The sequence below is a fragment of the Manis javanica genome, chromosome 14 (assembly GCF_040802235.1).
Source record: "Manis javanica isolate MJ-LG chromosome 14, MJ_LKY, whole genome shotgun sequence".
Taxonomy (NCBI): domain Eukaryota; kingdom Metazoa; phylum Chordata; class Mammalia; order Pholidota; family Manidae; genus Manis; species Manis javanica.
Genome location: NC_133169.1, coordinates 11199935 through 11213189, shown reverse-complemented (window position 1 = coordinate 11213189; position 13255 = coordinate 11199935). Strand labels below are relative to the sequence as shown.

Genomic DNA, 13255 nt, shown 5'->3' with positions numbered 1-13255 from the left:
GTCCCCTCCCCCAAGAAAGCAAGACTGAGGCTTTCTAACAATTAAGATTCTTCTTTTATTTACGAGGAATGTATATTGTTAGTCACGGTTGTCAAGAGACACATAAAGCAGAATCATAAAACTGACTGCAGCCATCACGGCACCCAAGTCTATGCCTGGGCTCTTCCCTGCTCTGCTGGTGGGGTCACTGCTGAGACCCCCAAAGCCAAGAAAGTCCCTTCAACATGAGTAAAGGAAATAGCTTCAAGCAGCGACAATTTTTACAAGTGATTATTCAAAGGATGCACAATAGCCACAGTTCAGACAAATCAACTACAAAGGCCATTAAAAAAAAAAGGATGGGAGAAGAAGGGGTCCTGCTTATTAAAAACAAAGGTTGGACAAAAAAGTGAAGAGGACACTCTAGGTGGGCGCTCTGCCTCCTCCTATCCTGTGTCACGTAGAGGGGCACTGGGCGTGGGCGAGTGCGGCCGTGCAGGGCCTGACGAAGGCTCATTTCCAGCCGGCACGTGGGTAAGGAATGCCTTGCTGCCCTCCTGTAGCAGGAGCAGACCGCTGCAGGCTTGCTAGACAAAGCCCTGGGGCGAGCTGCGCTCTCATCTTTGGAGACCTCCTCCCATGGGAAGGCGATGCAGCTGAGTCGGAGCTATGCAGGAGACCCTAACGCCCAGAATGGACCAGAGGGACAGGACTTTCCGGGAAGTCAGGAGGTGGTGCCCTCCAGTGTGAAGAACCAGGCAGACGAGCTGCCTCCTGGGGCAGGACTGATTTCATGTGCCTGCAGCAGGTCTGCAGGACTGGGGTGGCGCAGATCCCTTCCCCCAGAAGACAGGCATGTTTCTCTACTAGTTCCTTGAGACCCTTGTGTGTTCTGCCAGGACATCCTTAGTGTATTTTAAAAATCTGGGTTTTCTTATTTTGGTTATGTTTTGGTCAAAAGTACGGAGGGAATAGTTCCAGGAAGTGTGATGTGGATTTATCTACTGCAGAAGATGTGGGACAGACAGAAGGTTAACTAGTCAGTAGTTTGTGGAGCCTGGGGAGGATGCAAATCATCCACCCTAACTTGGCATGTTCACAGATGGAGACAGAGGAATCATCTAGTGGCAGGCTTGGGTCTGGAGGTGGCAGGGCCCTAGCACTTCTCTTAAGAGTGTCTGGTGACTTAGGCCTGAGCCAGACTCCAAAAGAGGCCAGAGGCTCTGACCACAAGAGTCACTGTTAGTTTGAGGTGTAGACAAAAGGTCTCACCTCACAAAGTTTCAGGCCAACCTGCCCTTCCACCTACAGCTACTGCTGTCTGTCAACTCTACGAAGATTCCCTGACAGGGAGGGAGACCTCAGGACTGTCACCTGCCCACGAACAACTTTCTGAAGCTGTCTGACTAAACAAAAGCACTCGGATGGATGGAAAATTGTCTGATTTTTAAATCTGTGCAATTAATTATAGGTTAACTGTAGCAGTTCAGAATCAACATTTATGGCACTCTTTTAAAAACTCCTAATTTACACATGACTTGGTCAACTTCCCTTGTCACCGTCATGAGACACAGACCGGGGGGAATAGTGATCTGACTCAATATGATCATTTGCCCTTATTCATGCTGAGTCCTGATTATCTGAGCAGAGATGATTTGCCCTCTAGGATTTACCCTGGATTTTTTTCTACCAGTTGGTTGGGGTCTGCAGCCCTGCTGTGCCCCATTGGTAGGATAGAGTCCTAGGAATGCTTTAGGAGGGGCAGCTGGGAGCTTGGCATCATTTCAAGGCATGTCTATGCTCCACAGGACGTGGTCTGTGTCACCCCCAGAGGGGAGGGCTCCGCTACTGCTTGGGCACTTCCCTTAGCCAGGTCAGACTGGTCCTGGCCTTCCCTGCCACCTGGGGAGGGACACACTTCCTGAGTAGCAGCCTCCCAGCCCCCTGGCCCCTCCCAAGCTAGCTAAAGTGCAAGATCCGAAGATGGCTGAGCACTGTCTGCAGACTCCGATCACGCTTGGCACCAGTAGTTGACTGACTGTAGTTTTAAACTCATGCCCTTATTCATGTATCACCAAATTCTTTTAAGTTCACCTCTTTACCCTCTTGGAGGAGAAGGAGAAACTTAACGATCACAAGGAAGGAATCTCAAGGGGGGAGGCGGGGAAGCAGAGGGGCCTGTAGAATCCACAAATGAAAGCATCTGGCCCAACATGATTCACACAATTAATTGACTGGAACCTAAGCAAGACCACGAGAGGTCAGTGTAGCGAACACAAAGGGGAAGGAAATGAAAAAACCGAAACAGCCGAGGAATCGGGCGGCAGGTCCTCAGTGACTGCTAACGCTTTGGATGGAAAGAAGACCCCTTTTTTCTCCCCTTAGTTCTCTACCTCTTTGCTTGGGAAGAGAAGGGGGCCTGGTTGGACCTGGCCTAGTATTCCCAAAGAAAGCGGGATAAATAGGAACCCAAAGTTCTCAGTATGACCAGTTGTGGTTCCAGTTAAAAAAAAAGAAAAGAAAGAAAGAAAACCATCCTCAACTAATGAGGTGAGGAGACGAGGAATGCTCTGCCTACCCGTCTCGGCCCGGTGGGAACCCCCATCCCACCCGCCACTGGCCCCACTATACTGGGCAGAGGTAAAAATTCTTCTCCTCCTGGGGTTTGCTTATCCAATTCCCGTAACCCATGTCCTTCAGGCTTTTCTTGAAGTAGTTCTTGGCTGTCTCGTAGTCACGGGCAGCCTTCTTGGCCTCACCATAGGAGAGTCTAAGTAGATCCCTGCGGCACCGGAAGGAGCAGAGCTTCTTAAATAGAAGAAAAATGTTCTTTTTGGACACCCGGGACAATTCATTCCGCGGCCTGGAGAAATAAAAGCACTTGCTAGTCACCTGGGACCAGAAAAGGTGGTAGCCCCGCTGGGGACGTGGCCCTGGTGGGGTGGGTAGTTTCTGAGCTCTGGAGATTGGCAAATGTGGTGCCCCCCGTGCAAGCCAGGGCAGGATGTATGGCTTGGCTTTTCCTGTGCCCGCTGCTCCTTACCCATCCACAGTTCCCCTGGTCCCATCCAGAATCTCTAGGTCGTAACCATCAGCCAGACACCAGTTGACGCTCGTCTCCTTGGTCTTCCCGGACTGCCTCTTGGAATCATATACACTGACTCGGCCGACCTGCGAGTCCCAGAACAAAGGGAGAAAGATGGAAACCTTTCAGGCAAAAGATTCTAAAGCAGGGACTCAAGACTCAGGAAAGAGGCAGTGTGGGGTCATGATCTTTCCCACATACTTAGGATTCTGTGTGGCTAAGACTTGAGACATACTAACCCCACCATGATTTAAATGAATGCCAGACTTGATATTGAAGAGGGGCAAAGGTCAGTTCTCAGGCCACCAACTAAGGCTCCTTGCCTACAATGTACAGTTTTGCTCTGCTAATAGGAAGGCTTAAAAAGGAGAAAATGTCACAGGACAACAGATGGGGCTAGAGCACCTTGGGGTGGTTGACAATAAAGGGATGTCGTAGTCCATCCTCGAATGTATTCCCATCTCTTGTCACACGACAGCAGATGGCACGAGTCAGATGCCCTTGGCTGAAAAGGTAACCTGGGTACGAGAAAGAAACGCAGACACTTGTGTTTGCACCAATACCCCTGGGAGGCAGAGGCAGGTGGGGTGTCTGAAGGTACAAGACAGAGGTGTCAGGACAGAGAAACAGCTCCCTCAAGAGGAAGCACCTTCTGCTTGTGGCTACCCTGGATGTACAAGGGATCATCAAACATCTAAGCACAACGATGAGGTTCCAGGTAAGCCCATGGGCTGTGGATAATCAGGAAGCTAGCTGCTGTGTTTCTTTAATGCATCTTGAAGACACCTGCCTGGCATGTCCTCACTTAGGCTTGCCTAAACCAACCTTCCTGTCACAGCACACCGGGCAGTCGACGTCAGTTACCGACCACAGCATCAGAGCGCTTTGAAAACGGGAGAAACCATGTTAACACCTGGCAACAGAGGATGCAGTCTGCTGGGATCTGGGAGGCAGAATGACAGACTGGCTCCAGCTCCCGGTTCCTTACCTAGTGTGACAGATTTGAGATACACAGGCTGCAGGAAGTGGGTCAACAGTGCCCCTTGCAGGCCAAGCACATTCCAGCGAAGGATTTTGTCACTACAGGACATGGTACGGAGTCTCTCCCCGAGCCGAATGCCATCCCACGTTGGTACAATGTCACTGGACTCCACTGGGATAGTGCCTTCCCCTGTGGGAGAGACGCGGGTCAGACCCACAGGGCCCCTGGACCAAACTGCTCCCTGGTGTGGTGTTTAAACTCCTTAGACTTCATTCATTCATTCTTCATGTATTTCACAGCACCTACTATGTGCTGTGCATGATGCCTGGTGCTAGAAAACGAGGGTGAGCAAGACCAAAGAGGATCCTTGTGCTCCTAGAATGTTTATGGGTCTAGAGGCCAGGAAGGGATAGGCATAAAGTAAACAAATCTACATGTAAGAATTCTAAATGGTAACAGTGCTCTGAAGGCTATGAGGCTGTTGTCCTGAAGGCCAGCTCAGAGAACCTCCTGGGACTGTCAGGGAAGCTGAGTCAGGAAGGAGGAGAACGAATCACTGAGCAACAGTATTGTAGACAGAGAACAGCAGAAGCAAAGGCCCTGAGGAAGCAAGAGGTTTGGCTGTTCAGGAAGCTGGCAAGGAGCCAGGGGTACTGAAGCTTATGTGAGGGCAGGTTTTGATTTTATGTCAAGTGTAGTGGGGAACCACTACAGGATGATGGCTTTTTTGAGATATATAATTCACCCACTTAAGCCATACAATTCAATGGTTTTTAGTTTATTCAGAGTTGCGCAACCATTCCCCACAGTCCATTTTAGACCATTTCATCACCCTCAAAAGAAACTCCCTACCCATTAGCAGTCACTTCCCATCCCATTTCTCTCTCATCCCTCTCACCCCTAACCCTAGGCAACCACTAATTTAGTTTCTGCTTCTATAGATTTGCCTATTCTTGACTTTTCCTATAAATCATTTAATATGTGATCTTCTGTGACTGGCTTCTTTCATTTCCTATGTTTTCCAGGTTCAGCCGTGCTATAGTGTGAATCAGCACTTCATTCCTTTCTATGGCCACATAATATTCCACTGCACGGATGCTCTCATTTGTTTATCCATTCCTCTGCTGATGGACATCTGGGCTGTTTCCACTTTTTGGCATTGTGGAGAGTGCTGCTAGGAACACGGGTGTATCAGTTTTTGTGTGGACATATGTTTTCAGTTCCCCGAGGATGCACCTAAGAGTGAACTGCTGGGTCCTATGGTGCCTCTGCATTTACACTTTAGGGTTTTGAGTGGGGCAGTGACATGATCTGATTTCTGTCTCAGGACCACTCTGATGACTGTAGAATGGCCTGAAGGGAATGGGAATGGATGTGAGGAGCCAGTAAGGAGACATGAGAGGACAGCGGAGGAGAAGCTGCTGGCAGGCGAGGCTCAGGGCCAGCAGCCAACTAGACCAGAGGGGAGCCACGCCCTTGGCATCCTTTTCTGCCGACCCCTTAGGGCTTGGCTTTGCACCACTCTTTTCCTTTTTCCCACCTTCCCCCGAGGTGATCCTATCCATTCCCATGAGTGAAAGAACAGCCACAGGAGGATGACTCCAAACCTGTATTTCCAGCCACACTCTCTCCTCTGAGCTCTAGAGGGGGTACCTCTGTCTCCTGATTTGGAGATGTCACCAGCTACCAAATTAAAAATGGAATCGTTATCTTCCCACAGACCTTCCAAGAAAGAACCCGGATCTTTGCTCTCCCTGTACACAAGACCCTCGTACTCCGATGACTAATGGCCAAAAACCGGCAGCTGTGTCCTAGTCCCTGTGACGGACGTGGGGCCTTGCAGCCTTCCCGTGGGAAGCGTGAGGTACGTGTGTCACTCACCATTCTCCACCTTGGTGCGGAGCTTGCCTTGTTTGGGATTCTCAAAGACAGGGTAGTGGCGGGAATCTGTGCTCTCCACGGCACGGTCGCTGCAGGACTTGTCAAAGAGGGCACCATCCCCACAAGGGGCCGTGCTGCAAAACGGGCATCCGTTAAAGCTGACCTGTGCAGATGATTTCATTCCCATTCCAATTTCCTGGGGCTCAAGAAGGGTCAGATACAGAAAAGGCAAGGGACTTTTCTGAAGCCTTCTACCCACTGGAGGTGGGTAGAAGTGTATGTGAGACTCATTCCACATGATATTGAGGGGTATGTACCTCAAACACAGAGCTGGGTGTAAATATCAGGCATTGAAGGAGGCTTCCAAACTTGTCCCATCAAATAAGCTCCAATTTATGGGCCAGGAGACCATTTGGATACCCAACCCTAGGGGCCGGCAGGACTAGCTCTGGTGGCAAGAGTGTACAGACCTGATATACAGATGGAACGACACGGTCTTTTTGATTTGGAGCTTTTCTCCTCCCTTCGCAGGCTCAAATATACTATCCTTTGCAGTCTGGGGATTGTATTTCATTAACTCGCTATAGAGAAACCTACAAGTAGAAAGTTTGGTTAAGACAGGTTTGATTCTGGGAATAGAAGTTTCTTCTATCATCTGACCACAAGTAAGGGGAAGTCAGCCCCACGTAAGGAAGAGCCTGAACAGTGCAGAACCTTCACGGTTTCTCTGCTTGAAAGAGGCAGTGGAAAATCCTCTGTGGGAGACCTCTGCATTTCTTGAAGCAAAGCTAGTGTTTCAGGTCAATTTCATTTTGCCAAGAGCTCCCCGCTCTGGCAGCTACAGAGATTCTAGGGCAGGGCAAACTGATAAGGACTGTAGGAGGCTGTTGCTTCTCCCCAAGTTTCTTCCTTCATCAATTCAAAAAAAGGAGAATTGATTTGCAACAGTATGGGTGGAGCTGGAGGGTATTATGCTCGGTGAAATAAGCCAGGTGGAGAAAGACAAGTACCAAATGATTTCACTCATATGTGGAGTGTAAGAACAAAGAAAAAACGGAGGGAACAAAACAGCAGCAGAATCACAGAACGGATGCTCTCATTTGTTTATCCATTCCTCTGGATAAACCCAAGAAGGGACTAGCGGTTACCAAGGGGGAGGGGTGTGGGAGGGCGGATGGAGGGAGGGAGAAGGGGATTGAGGGGCATTATGATTGGCACATACAGTGGGGGGTTCATGGGGAAGGCAGTGTAGCACAGAAAAGTCAAGTCGTGACTCGGTGGCATCTTATTACACTGATGGACAGTGATGCAATGGGGTGTGGGGGTGAATGTTGTAACCACAACATTGCTCATGTGAAACCTTTGTAAGAATGTATATCAATGATCCCTTAATTTAAAAAAAGGGGTGAACTGGAGGCAAAAGTGGGCAGGACCATGGGGTTGTTTATAGATCCTCAAATAGAGATGGAAGGCTTCCTCTCCTCGTCCCTAAAGCCCTGGAGACTAAGAGGTCATTGTGCATTTTTAAAAAGGGCATGAAGCAGAGTCAGAAGGAAAGGGAGGCACTGAACAGCAGGCTGACTAGCAGGATGCAGCCTGACTCACAGAAGGGATCGGTTCCACAGGACAAGTTCAAACGGACTGGAGAAGCAAAGGCTGGTGCAGGCGGGGCAATGATGGGCCAGTGAGACGGGCACCAGGGCAGCAATGCCCTGGGCAGGCAGCGGAGTGGTGCCCGGCAGATGTCACTCACCTGATGAAGCCTCTCCGGGAGATGATCTCTGCATGGCAGTCATTGACGGTTTCTCCCTTTAGGCTGAGAGAATCCCCTTTCACACAGCGATTCCCTGGGAAGGCACCAAACAAACGTGAAATTCCCAAAGGAAAGTGATGCTGGTAGGGTAGAGGCTGTGTGTCCTTATGGCTTGAAGGCAGAAACAGCCTCGGTTTATCAGATCCTGACTCCCATACACTTCTACCTAGGAAATGAGAATTCATTCCCAACTTGGAATTAACTGTAGCTAAAACAAAATATAAACATTCTTTTCCCCCTGCCTTAAAGTCACCCACATGGGACTCCAGTAGAGAACGAAAAGGACATATGCTTCCAGGGACTGTGAAGGAGGCTGGGGGGCAGAAGGCTGGGGGCGCATGTTGCAGAGCCCCACTTACCTGTCCCCAGGCTGACCACGACCCCCAGGTCTTCAGAGTCTTTCTTCATGATGATGGCTGCCAGGATCTTGCGGCCAAGCAGGGAGGGCTGGAAACTGTTGGTGAGAGCATTGAAGCACCGGTGGCTCAGCATGGCTACCTGGTCGTGGAAGGTGCTGCCAGTGAGAGGAAGCTGTGGGAACAGGAGGCCCCATCAGGCCACAGAGCCTGGTCTGCGTCCACCGTATCTCCAAGTGGGCAGGGAGATTGAGTGCTACTCGACTTGTGAGTCATCTTTCCCCTCTCACATCTAGCGTCCCAGTTCTGTGTTCCACTGAGGCTAACATTAAAGCCTGGGAAAAATTCATGTGACAGCAAGTTGGGAGCCAGCTCCCCCCGAGAGGAGTTAGCAGGACCCCACACAAAAGAGAGCACCAAAAGTAGACGTCTTAACTGTCTTTGGCTGTGCTTCTGGGGACCTTGAGAGGAGAAGCATAGTTCTTCTGAGACTGGCCCCTGTCACTGGGGTTACCTCTGTGAAACCCATGCGCTCTGCCTTCTCGTTCTCCCCAATCAAGACGCGGAGAGCCGCATCTGCCGCGTCCTGCTTGCCTTGCTTCTTGCTGTGCGCGCAGACGGCTGGGAACCACCGACCCCCAACTTTCGCTTGGTAAACAAACCTTTGGGATGAGAAGCAGACACAAGGGATAAGGACAAGCACCTGACCTTGGCAGCTGCGGCAGGGAAGGGCTAGTCTGGCTTGAGATCCGCCAGTCTTGCCGGCAGATGGACGCAGCACTCTCAGCAGCTCTGTTTCTAAAGCGGCATTTCCCAGGTTTGGACAGTCATGAATCACAATGTGATTTCTGCTCGATCGATAGCACTGGACTATTATTATTTTTCTCTAAATTGACTCTTTTAAAAATGTAAACATGTTTAAAACGGAAACTTCATATCACTATTGTAAATGGGAAACCACCATCACTTGCTGGAAATTGTGACTATAAAATGGGGTATGACAAAATCATGTTATTAAATTTTGATTAGATACTACTGCCTGCAAAGACTCTAGGCCTGTCTTTATTATAAAGGAAGTTTAGCAAATGTTAGAGAGGGTTTAAAGAAATACACTAAATGTGGGCTTTCTTCTTAACTTACACAGAAATGAGAAGGGAATAACTTTCTCCCCACAATAATAATCCCTGTCACTCAATGCTCTGATACTTAAAGTACCTGATTCTGTGTCCTCATTCATATTCTGATTAGCTCAAGAGAACTCAACCGGAGAGGTCAGAATGTCAAGGTCTGCCCTTGAGATGGCTTGGGGGAGGAGAGTGTATCTTGGGCACAGGAGCTCTGATGGGAAGGTGTGGAGCTGGGGCAGAGAGGCGGCCAGTGCCACTGGGGGCACTCCACACACACACACGCAGTGGGATGGAACCAAATGCTTAGGCATTGACCAGACAAGCTTTCAAGGACCGTAGCTTTCAACCAGATCCCAGTCTGTTGGGGAGCCCAGCTGTGGATAATCCAACTTCGTGTAAGAAAGGGTTCAGGATCAAGGTTTACCAGCTTTACCAGCTCAGGCAGTAAAAGGAATCAATCTTTGTTTCAGCCACACACCCAGCCTCTCGCCATTCCTTGCTTATCCTAAGCAGCCGAATGCCTTTGTTGCTTTCTCTGCCACCATTGGCAGGTTCGTGAAGGCCAACGGGCTAGAGTTCAGTTAGGAGCGAGACAGTGCACGGAGATGTCGCAGAGGGTCGTAGGAACCGCGTAGGACTTTTCCCTGTGACTGTTCTATGTGTTTGAAAACAATATAAACTCTTGCACACAAAGATATATATCTAGATCTATATCTGTATCTATCTATCTGTATCAAAGATTTTATATATTACACACACACACACACATCTATCTGTATTTTTCTATATGATATATAGGCTATCATATACGGCTGACCCTTGAGTAACACAGATTCGAATGGTGTGGGTCCACTTAAACCCAGATATTTTTCAAGAAATATATTGAAAATTTTTTTGGAGATCTGTGACAATTTGAAAAAAAAACATTTTCTTTTCTCTTGCTTACTTTACTGTAAGAATAGAGTATATAATATATATAGCATAAAAAATATGTGTTAACCAACCATTTATATTATCAGTAAGGCCTCCGGTCAACATTAAGCTGTTAGTAGTTAAGTTTTTGGGGAGTTAAAAGTCATGTGCCAATTTTCAACTGCAAGGGGGATGGGGTGGGGGGGTGGTAGCTATGATAGAGTTTGCTAATTACGCAGTTAGAATCCTTTAGGGCGGTACTGTCCAACATGACAGCCACAAGCCATATGAGGCAGCTGACTTTAATTAAACTCAATACAATTAGTAATTCAGTTTCTCAGACACACTAGCCGTATTTCAAGTGCTCAAAAACCATATATGGCTAGTGGGTAGCCTTTTAGTGGAATGCTAGGGACAAAAGCCCAGACGCAATGAGTGAAGAATGTGAAGATAAAATAAACTATTCTTTTGAGAGGCCTGGCTGTGAAGGGAGTGGAAGGACCGAGTGGGACCTGGAGGGAGATGAGGGGTCACAGGGAGGTTTTCAAAGGCAGGCAAGGGCATGACGGGAGATGCCACAGAGGCAGCAAGTGCAGACATGGGAGGGGCAGGCACAGAAGGAGCAGCCCAGGGGAGGGGTCCAGGCAGAGGGGGAGGACGCCTCCGGCACACTTGGCAGCAGAGAGGGCAGAGAGGAAGGTGGACTTGCTGACGGGAAGATGAGTGTTTGTCCTATGGCTACTGCTCTTTTCTCAGTGAACTGTGAGGTGAGGTCATCGGTTTGGAGGGAGGAAGAGAGGTTTTGGTGGACAAAGAGGCAAAGGTCAGAAATGGTTTTCTCAGAGTAGGAAACAGAATTTAGTACAAAAATACAGTGAAATAGTGGAAGGAGGGCAAAAGTCAGGGTTGAAGCAAGTGACACTCCCTCACTTCAAGCCCCCCTCTGGTGCGGAAGGAGCACTGTGGCCTGCATCCCCACCTGCCCCTCCAGTCTCCTCCAGCCTCTCTGCGCCGCCCACACCGGCCTGCCGCTGCCCCGGGAGCAGCTCCGCTCTCTGCCCATTGCAGTACTTGTGATGTACTATCTCCTCCGCCTCTTCTCACTCCATCATCCTTCAGGTGTCAGCTCAGCCATCACTCCTAAGGGCGGCCCCAGGCCCTCTGCTCATGCTGTATAGATTCTCACGGCATCATATAATCGAGCCCTTGGTAACAGTACCAAATATGTGAGCTTATTATTGGGATTATTGGTCAGTATCTGGCTCCTGTACTAATAAGCAGAATGTAGTCCATGAATATTTGTGAAGTGAATGAAGTAGGGAGACCAGAAGGCTAGTGCCATGGTTTAGGCAAGAGAAGACAGCAGCTTGGCCTAGTGTGCTGACCCTGGAGGTGGAAAGAGGAGCAAGGGCTTTGGGATAGAAACTGCAGGTGTAACAACCAGAACTTAAGGATGGCTGGGTGCAAGGAGGTGAAGGCAGCAGAGAAGATGATCTCCAGGTTTGTGGCTCGAGGAACTAGGTGGACAGTCATTTACTGAGATGCGAAAGACCAGGGGATAAAGAAGTTAAAAGGCAAAAATCAAGTGAGTTCTGTTTGGACATGTCAGATTAGAGATGTCTATCCAAGCAGAAGTGACAAGTAAGCTAGACAGAGGAATCTAGAGTTCTGGAAAGGTCTGAGGTAGAAATACAAACTTAGTGGTTTCCAGCATTCAGATATTAGGAAAAAAAGAGGACGCAGCATTAATTCACATTAAGGAAGTAATGTGCTTTACTTATGGCCAATAAATGTAGCTACTAAGCTGGTACTTCTCCTCCATGCACCCTTCCTTGTCTCACAGGAGATACTGGTCACAGTGTGCGCGTGTGCCCACAGCACACTGCATTTGCCTCCATCATGGCACGCCACAGCACTACTGTGCCTCGTGTCTGTGGTACCTTCAAGGGCAGGAATGTTTCTTATCTTCAATCTAGTTCACAGTAAGTTCTTTAATTCTGCGAGAATGACTGACTTAAAGTCTTAGGAAGGATTTTATAGAAGATTTTATGGGAGAGAAAAAGGAAGTGAACTGAAACTACAGCATGTGAAGGCAGAGCTTGAAGATAAAGGAGGCCTTCTGCCTTCATAGGAACGCTCTACTTTTGGACTGTGGGGGGAACTTGCCATACCATACTGGTGATGGTGAAGGCCAAGGGCCATTCTTCACATACTGCTGGTGGAAATGTAAACTGGTATAATCTAGCTAGAGGAAAAGTTAGCAATATTTACCAAAATTTTAAATGCATACAAACATGTTATTATTCATTGCAGCACTGTTTATGATAAACAGCAAATTCTGGAAACAATCCAACCGTTCATCAAGAGGGACTGGTTAAATAAACCACGAGGAACCTGTACTCTGGAACACTATAATACTTTGTATTTATATATAAAGGATACAAAATGATTTGGAAAGCTCTCCAAGAAAATACTACTATGTGTAAAAAGCAAGCTAGACATCAATGTATATATGTATTTCTGTGAAACAAAAGAAGGAATTATACTTGTATTTATATAGATACTCCAGAAGGATACATAATGTGACGTTAGTGTATGTTGGTTGTGTATGTGTGTAAGAGAGAGGAGGTGAGAGCTAGGCCAAAGGGTGAATGACTGAGAATGAGATTTTTATATATTTTTAAATTTTTTGAATAATGCTTTTGTTTTGAATAGTCATTACCTATACAAAAAAAAAAAAAAACCCTAAAACTAAAAAAAAGTACATGACCCATGGCCCAGAAATTCCATTCCTGAAAATTTATACTGAAATTTTGGACACCATATAAATTTATATTTGGATGCCATATAAAATGAAAAAATACATACTTATCTGAAAATTCTGTAGAGGTTAGCAGAGACCTACAGTACAAGAAGTTCACTGCAGGAGTGTTTCTAACAGCAAGACCCAGCAGGGCCGACCAAGTGTCATTGGAAGTGGGTTGAATCAACTATGCAAGGTTGGGGCTTTGGTGTTAACAGACACATTCTCTTTCTTAAACTAGGTGGTAGGTACATGGTATCCATTCTAGAAAAGACCTTTTGTGTCTTGTGTCCAATAAAACAATTTTTAAATCACAA

The 13255-nt window shown here is 47.8% G+C and overlaps 1 protein-coding gene across 6 annotated transcripts in view; it reads right to left on the bottom strand.

The window, feature by feature from the left end:
* Positions 1-31: 31 nt before the first annotated feature.
* ADAR (adenosine deaminase RNA specific) overlaps positions 32-13255 on the bottom strand; it is a 38768-nt gene continuing 25544 nt past the window's right edge. For 5 of the 6 annotated variants that reach the window (XM_073222029.1, XM_073222024.1, XM_073222025.1 and 2 more), the window contains 9 exons: positions 8533-8758; positions 8100-8271; positions 7681-7774; positions 6398-6520; positions 5928-6061; positions 4053-4235; positions 3470-3582; positions 3023-3150; positions 32-2842 (listed from right to left, as the gene is read on the bottom strand). In XM_073222029.1, coding sequence (XP_073078130.1) covers positions 2605-2842; positions 3023-3150; positions 3470-3582; positions 4053-4235; positions 5928-6061; positions 6398-6520; positions 7681-7774; positions 8100-8271; positions 8533-8758 — 1411 coding nt within the window. In that variant the 3' untranslated portion in view covers positions 32-2604. The remainder of the gene's footprint in view (positions 2843-3022; positions 3151-3469; positions 3583-4052; positions 4236-5927; positions 6062-6397; positions 6521-7680; positions 7775-8099; positions 8272-8532; positions 8759-13255) is intronic. The other variant, XM_073222026.1, reaches the window with a different exon arrangement.